Genomic DNA, 8,469 nt, shown 5'->3' on the forward strand with positions numbered 1-8,469 from the left:
ATTTTTTTTTTCGACATTAACGGCTATACTTAGTAAAATCACATTGTCAATTCATCACTTATACTCGTATGGTGAATCGTCCACATAAACAATGATATAACTACGTTGGAGGCCTAAAAATAGGAGGAGCATAATTGTTTTAACATTATTTTGAATAATGAACAATGAGTTTGGGGAAGAATGCTATCCAAAACCCATAAATTTTCTCATCAGATCCCTACTCTGTTAGAGAAAAAAATTAAATTGCAGGTTTCCCTGAAAATTCAGTGAAATTCCTGAATTTTAACTACCACAAAGACGAAAATTCCTGAATTTATTCGAAATTGAAATCTTTTCTGAAAACTGAAGTTTCATGATTTTTTCCACCTAAATCGCATTCAGTATTGATGTGCTGCAAATTCATGCACCTAAAAACACAAAAACAAATATGTTTGTAAAAAAACTGGACCAAGAAAAAATTTGTTTGATTCCTACTGGGAAATCGAAGTTTTTCAAAAATACATAGAAATAAAAAAGGAAGCCAAGTTAGGAATTTTGAATAAATGGTGATAGTGCTCATTCAGGTTTCTATAAGAACAAATAGTTCTCAATGGAATAAGTATTCTAAAAAAATTCTCCATGAAATAAAAAATCAGTAGGAGCAGGACCAACGTCTCTTGGCGCGGAGTTTTTCAAGGTATCACGTCTGATATCAATCTATTCCTATCTTGATCCGCGCCAAGAGACGTTGGTCCTGCTCCTACTGATTTTTTATTTCATGAGAATTTTTTTAGAATACTTATTCCATTGAGAACTATTTTCTTATAGAAACCTGAATGTAGCACCACCTTTATTCAAAATTCCTAACTTGGCTTCCTTTTTTATTTCTATGTATTTTTAAAAACTTCGATTTCCCAGTAGGAATCAAACAAATTTTTCTTGGCCCAGTTTTTTTACAAAACATATTGTTTTTGTGTTTTTAGGCAGATTTAATTATTTTTTTCAAAATAAGCAAGGACTCTTTTTACATCCGGTGAAATTTGTTCTTTTCAATTCAATTCAACTGATTCATTTTTCATAAAATAGAACATTTTTTGAATCAACAATTGAAGGGAAATAAACAGTTCTACTCCAGATTTATTCTCTCCACCGAACAATTTTCTGACTTGATTTGGTTCCTCATTCAATTTTTCCTCTGATGATTCCTATATGGTTTGTATTTCGTGGAGAGATCCCGAGTCGTGTTTTTCAACCCCATTCTACCCTCAATACTCCGTTTTTGTCTTCACTCAGACCTTAAAGTCGGATAGAAACTCAAATTTGAGGTTGAAGTGCGTCTAAAATTGTTTTCAACCTCAATCTGAGCCTCAAAACTCTCTCAGAGAAAAAGGTTGCTCCGTTCATGACCTCTTCAGTCGATTTGTCTTCACTTTGGACCTCCAAAGACTCGACAACCGAAGGGGCCGAATGCTTCATTTTTATTCTTGAAAAATAATACGGAAAAAAATATTTCGGAAGTGCATGATTATTATTCTTTTGTTTTTAATTGTAAATGAAAACTTCAGTTTTGACGGCATAAAACTTCCTCTTTTATTTGAAACATTTTCCAATAATTATAAGAAATATTTGAACAGAAAGTAAATCGATACATTCGATTTCATTCACGTTCCTTATTATTGACAGGTATTGCAATATAAAGTTCCCCATCAATTACCATTCGCACACAGACATTTTCTATTTGAGTAATATTGATAGCAAGTAGATTGTCAGTTATGCGGCACTTATTCAAAAAATGTCCTGTGGGTCGAGTGTATTGATTACCTTCAGCAACAAATGAGTCATAAGCTTCGAGTTGTTTTATGACTGCAACATGATGACCCTGGCACTGACAAACAATTTGACGACATTCGCATCTTATAACAATCTTTAAGAAACAATGGACTGAACCTAGTTCCCTTTTCCCATTATCAAGATATTCAATTATGTAAGATTCAGTTTGCAAATCTTTTGGATATAATTCTGCTACATAGAGCTGTTGATCTTTCAACAGCCTCAGGTACTGCCATATAAATGTGAATTGTGCTAAATGAGAATTTTGCAATGCATTGCGAATTCTATCACTCATATCATCCGTCATATTTTTATAATATCCTACACTGTAACAATGAGGAATAATTCTCTCAATTAATTTGACCTGACGTTTTTGATGTAAACAGAAATCTCTGAGTGGGCCTTCTGGAAGACGCTCAATAAATTTTCTCATTTTTATGAACTGAGCGTGGGATTTGACTATTTGTGTATCGAGGTGCCATGTGCCATGGACTAACTTCAGAAATTGGCCATTTAAGTTTTCATATTCAAAGCATGAATGCGCCCATAATGGACCATGAATTTTTACGGAAACTGCTAGATGCAGTAATTGATGTATATTTATTGTACAAAATTCTAGACCGTATTTCAATTCAAACTCTTTCACAAATTTATGCAACATATCATGAGCTATTTCTCTCATTTCTGTGTTGATGAAGTTACCATTTAGCAAAGATATTGATACTACTAATAGGAGATAATGCTCAAAGAAATCTTGTCTCATAACCCCATGAAAAACTGGAATTGAATAATAAAAAAACCATAGTTTTAACTCTGAAGCTTTCCAGTGGGTTAAATCTTGGATGGAACGAGGCATACGATGCACAAATTTCGGTGGTTTAATATTAATCAATCGAGTATTTATGACATCGATAACGTGATATAGAGAGAATGGACGAAAACGGTATTTGACGTCGAATAATAAAGTCAACAATTTTTTAACAACTCCACCTTCGATGCAATGCATTTTATCAATCGCTAATCCCTTCATGAAATCTGGCATGATCTTTGAGAAAGCGTTTGGACCCCTGATCCCCATGACGGGTCTTTCAGGACTAGCGATATTGCCATATTCTACGCAGACTTCTGAAGTTCGCATTTCTGGCTCAGCCTCATATGGGTATACATGCACTGAGCCTTCATTCTCAGTAGGCACATTTTCTCCTTTTGAAAAACAGGCTGGACACCCATAATTCCCATTGAACTGAATGAAATTCAAAAATTCAGCTTTTGCTGGCAGATCACAAGTTCCCATTAGTAGCAGACCTCGTACTGTAATCATTCCATTTTCACTAGGAACAAATATTCGAACACCAGTTGCTATCTGCTTGAATGTATCGCGGAATGAATAAACAAATTCATTGGCATTTGGTTTTTTATCTCCATACTAAAGACCAGCAAGCAAAGTGTTTTCCTTTTTCTTCCTCATGTCAAAGAGGCAGTTCATTGATGGTTAAATATAAAGGCCAAACGCCGACCTTGGATGATTTGAATACAGGTATTCCATCAGTATACCAACTGAAAGAGATATTGTGTGGATTGCTTAAAAATCCGTTGTTCATCCACTCTTCGTATAACGATCCATCATAGATATCCGAAATCCCGTCAGGTGCATTCCTCTGTCTTCTCAATCTCCATTGTAAACAATCATAAAAATTATCTCTTTTGTACATTTCTTCCAGTTGATTGAGAAAGGGCATCTCAACAAAATAGGCGATTTTTTTCTTTGGGCAAGATGGACACACATCATTTGCAGAAGTTAATGGTCTCAAGCACGTTGCACAATAATGATGCTTTTTCATTTCATTTTCATTTAATGAAAAATACTTTTGGAATTTGGTTAAGCTATTTTTCTTCAGATTCTGTTGCAGACAATGTAGATTTATAACAGTCATGATATCAGCCAAACAGAGATAATTGAGGTTATGGCGAAGAAGTAATGTCAAGATGAGCAACATACTCTCCCCCACATTCAAAGGAGCTCCACGATACAATGGTCGTTGATCATAAAAGTCCTCATCGTCATCATTTTCACGCTGCCTCCTACGAAACTCCTCTTCATTTTCTCTACATCCGCGATTCTCCTGCTCGTTTTCTTCATCTTCCTGCTCTGACCATTCATTCTGTTCATTCAATTCGTATTCTGCATCCCAATATTCACATTCATCCTCCGAAGATTCATTTTCCTCCAATTCTCTGCCTGGTAGTTCTGGCGGGCTTGCTTGGTCTTCGCCTAAGACGTCGTACTCCATTTGTAGGTTGTGTCGACATTCTGCATGACTTTGGCCTTCCAAAGTTCCCTCATCGATTTCAGCGTTAGGTCTAGTGATGAAAAAACATCATGAATTCAGAGGAAATCGAGTATTATATAGAAAAATTAACGTGGACTTTATTTTTGTTTAATTCGCATTGCCATGAAAAATAGGGATAGGGTGAACTGCCCATTTGCCGAACACAGCCAAAGAACGGAACAAATTTGATATTTCGGTTAAAATTGTTCCCGTATAACAGTTCAACACGCATACAATTTTTCAATCGAAAAGTTATTGCTCCGACAATGACGTCATACTAGGCATTATGAGATCAGAAGGTTCTCACAATAAGCACTTTAGGGTGTTCCGTTTTTAGGACTAAATGTTCCGCAAATGGGCAGTTCACCCTATGCATTTCAATTTTTTTCTCCAAAAAAAAAACATAGAATTAGATTCTGTAGACTCAAGGTATTTTGACTGAAAAGTGTACATGGTGACATCTTTGTGAAATTTACATAGGACATTAATAATGTAAGTTGGATTATGAATGCATTTTTGGTAAATTTTCCTAGATTTTTTCCATCTCTTATGACGATTTTCTAGGTTACCATGAAACTACTTTACCAGCTGTGCTGATAACATAGTGCTAACTCAGAAAATCGCCATAAGTGCCCATGTATAAAAAACGATTTTGATTATTGATTACTCGGAAAAGAAAACTTAAAAAATTGAAAAAAAAATCATACATAATCCAACGAACTTTATGAATGTCCTATGTAAATTTCAAAAAGAAATCATCATTTTCTTTAAAACAGATTAAACACTTTGAAGCAGTTTAATTCATGGTCAATTATTACGACCTCATTAATGTTAATATGACCTGGATTCATTATTTTTTGCAATTTATTAACAATTGTTGAAAATAACGATCAGAGAGGGGATAATTATGATGGGGAGAGTACTTACGAACAGTTTTGAAGAATTTCTTCATTACGTCCTGAATGTTCCGCTTCGTTCCTTGAATCTCTCATAAGTTGATTCAAAATATCACGTCTTCGCCTTGTCCCCAATTCATTAAGATTTTTTCTGGACATTTTTTCAATTTAAACTTTTAAATTGGACAACATTGGATAAATAGATAAAACACAGTTGGATTTTCGTCGTATTTAAATATCTAATATTATTTCAAGGTTATGAATTGCTGAAGTGATTCATTTCAAGAGTACGTGGCAGTCTTGATTTTATGCGAATCCAACAAGCAATGAGGGGGGTCGTCCCTTATTCAGGTAGATGCGCCCCCGACCAAAATCAACCTCGAGCATGAAAATTGAATTGCTCACAACATAAATACAAGAAATTCAGTTGGAAATTGAATCGCAAGTAGCTTCCGCAGTGGCCTATTGTTATTCATTATGTGTTTTCCTTCAAAGATTCATTTTTTAATCAATCGAAATATAATCTGACATTAAAATGTGGTTCAACGCGCTCGTGATCTCCGGCGTATCCCCACTCCTCCAACTTAACGTTACAACGGAGCGGCCCCACCATCACTCGGCTCACTTCCCCTTGTAGCGGAACTACGGAAATATTAGTTGGTTTATTATTCATTTTCATCCTCAGTAGATCGCCGGGAAGAGGAGGGAGGGGGGGGGATTAATCACAATCGATTATGCACCAATCATAATTAGTTAATTTCAATAAATTTGCGGTTCAACATAGGAAATGTGAGAAGAAATCAGCGGAAAATTCCCATGGTGATGTAAGTATGAAAACAAAAATTGTGTAGTAATTTAGCTTAAACAAATCAAATTCTAGCTTGAATAAATCAGATTTTTCAGTTTTCATCAGTTTCATTCTTTATTTTTCCGTGTGCCTGTGTTACCGGTATTTTATCATTTATCAAACACATAGATATGTGCTCCATAAACGGATTTCAACGCGAAATATTCTTGATGGTTAAATCTATATTTTCTATACGCAATATTGTGGGTGTTTAACAGCCAAATTTTTATTGGATAAAAATCAAAATATCTGGTGCACGGGGGAAGTTCCCGGTGAATGGGGAAAACACTATTTCATGGCCCACTATGGAATATTCAGAGTATTTGAAAATTTAAATTACTTCGGAAAAATTTCGATATACCTGGAGAGGATTAAAAATTCCCGGGAACGGGGGAAAACTCTTTTTTTATTACTCGCAGACCTTTCGATCGTAAACTTGACCATAGATCCCCTGCCAGAGCAATTGACGCGCACATGTGGCGAGCCCGCCTTGTCGCCAGGGCTGGTTTGCTTTGGTCTTTGTTATTCTCTCACTCGGTTAGAATTTTTTTTTCATTACTTTTACCCATTGCTGTCTCTTTCTTCACCACCCCCAAAAATTTCCTTGGTAACTAGAGGGCTTGGAGTACCGGGTTGTCTCTTTCATTTTCCGGGTGACCACCAACGAAGCAGGAGTGAAAATTAAATTTGAGTGAAAGTGAAAATAAAAGTTTTCGCGAATCATTTAACGGCCTAATTTACGTTGAGGAATTGAGTTTTTTCCTAGTATATTTCTCAGTGAAAGTGCCCAAGTGATCTGCCCAATTTTCAATAATGTCAGCTCCAGGGAGGAAACGACCACCAAAAGTGGTCAGACCGAAAAAGAGTGCATTAATTTGGTGGGTAGGTACCAAGTTCAGCGACGTATTACCCCTCCACAGACTTGGTACTAAGGCTGATAAGACAGTGGGTGCAACAGTGACACTTCCCTGGAAAGACAAGGTCACGGGCAAATTTACAAAAGCCCAAGCAAAAATTATGGCTATAGACGGTAATTATTCTTTATCTATTAAAAATGAATTTCAGTAGGGAAGCGTGAGCCAAAGTGGAACGTTTCTCATCTGCTTAAAATTCAAATATCTCTGTTTATAAACAAAGATATCAAGAATTAAAGTCGATCACAAACGTTCCACTTTGCCCCCCCCCCGCCCCTAGATTTTAAATAACTGCAGTGAGTATGAAATAGTTTAAGGGGTCTGCATAAGCTTGGGGCCCCAAAAACAAGTCGATGTTTAATTTTCAAAGTTATCAAAATGTCAAATTTCGAAAAAAGAAACATTTTCAACCGATTTTTATTTTCATATAACTCCTCGATAGGATAAACAGCCCAATATGTGGACGAGGGCCATTACCTGGACGATTTCAACTGTTATTGAATATTCTATGACTAATATCTTGGAAAATGTACTCAATTTTCCCATTTTTAATAGCAACACTTATGTTTAATAATGCCATGCATTTCTTTTTTAAATATCAACATTTCAAGTAGTAGAATAATAAAATTCGTCCAGTTATTGGCCTGATCACCCTACTTATCAGTCTTAAAATGTTCAAATATTGTTCAAATTGTTTTCAAACAATGAAAAATATAATTTTTCAAGGACACCCATGATATCTTCAAGGAATAATTTCTCTCATATTTTTTTTCTACTTTATACAGATGAGAAAAAAGTACATAACATGATCGTGAATTCAAAGGGAGAACTCCAGGATCTATCTGAAAAAATATTTCATGATTCTGTCATTCAGCAGAAAAAGACATTGGCAGAGAATGGAAAAATGGTCCTGAGTATTGCAAAATCTAATAAAAGACGAACAGATGAAAAAATAAAAAACGATTCTGGAATATTCAACAAGGCTATGCGTGATGGGTTCAGAGGAAAAAGAGGAACAAATATTGGAAATTCAACCGTTACCAGTGGAACCTATACTCAGATTGAATCAGAAAAAGAAGTGCTTCATGAACAAAGTTATGCTCCAGGGCCAACGATAGATCCTGTTCATTCAGACCCAAATTCCAGGGAGATACGTTCATGGCGAGATTCTAACGACGTTAATGAATCAAAAGGACAATCTTTTCATGCAGAATCACTTGACGATTTCACTGCATTTCAAGCATGGCGCCGGATGAACGCGTTCCACAATCATGAAACCCAGAAGGCAAGTTAATAATATCGTGTATAATATAATAATCGATCTTCACTAATTCATATGTTACACATAACGAATTTTCTACGATATTCGGAAATTTTCTGATATTTACATGTCATTTGATATGATCGATTTATGCACAGGCAAGAGGACAGGGGCCATCGCCAATACCGCAGACGCCTACCTATGGACCTACTCATAGAAAAATGGGTACAACACTGCAAACGAATCGAATACAAGGGTCACCAACATCTGCACATATTCCTCAATTCATGGATCAGAGGAATACATCTGGATCGTCATCACAGCCTCAATATTGGAATAGATATCCAACAGAAAATGGCCCAGGTTGTCCATCGATACATTCATCTCCCTCAGGACTGATACATGAGCAAGG

General features: G+C 35.8%; 3 protein-coding genes across 4 annotated transcripts; 2 read left to right on the forward strand and 1 right to left on the reverse strand.

The window, feature by feature from the left end:
• Positions 1-1,478: 1,478 nt before the first annotated feature.
• On the reverse strand, positions 1,479-5,266 carry LOC107046259. Of its 2 annotated transcripts, none has more exons than XM_015268841.2 (2): positions 5,067-5,266; positions 1,479-4,170 (listed from the first exon to the last, which is right to left on the reverse strand). In XM_015268841.2, exon 2 carries the CDS (start codon positions 3,128-3,130, stop codon positions 1,637-1,639), a length of 1,494 nt encoding a protein of 497 aa, XP_015124327.1. In that variant the 5' UTR covers positions 3,131-4,170; positions 5,067-5,266; the 3' UTR covers positions 1,479-1,636. Both variants share the same exon structure in this region, with proteins under 2 accessions (XP_015124327.1, XP_015124328.1).
• Positions 5,267-6,497: 1,231 nt separating this feature from the next.
• On the forward strand, positions 6,498-8,274 carry LOC107046258 (the record flags this gene model as incomplete). The annotated part of the gene is given in 3 exon segments (XM_015268840.1): positions 6,498-6,912; positions 7,582-8,085; positions 8,216-8,274. Coding segments are annotated over 3 exon segments (780 nt in total).
• On the forward strand, positions 8,241-8,469 carry LOC107046260 (the record flags this gene model as incomplete). Its single annotated transcript, XM_015268843.1, is given in 1 exon segment — positions 8,241-8,469. A coding segment is annotated over 1 exon segment (191 nt), but the record flags the coding sequence as incomplete, so codon positions are not given.

Source organism: Diachasma alloeum, unplaced genomic scaffold (assembly GCF_001412515.2).
Source record: "Diachasma alloeum isolate Michigan unplaced genomic scaffold, Dall2.0 Dall_scaffold_01246, whole genome shotgun sequence".
Taxonomy (NCBI): domain Eukaryota; kingdom Metazoa; phylum Arthropoda; class Insecta; order Hymenoptera; family Braconidae; genus Diachasma; species Diachasma alloeum.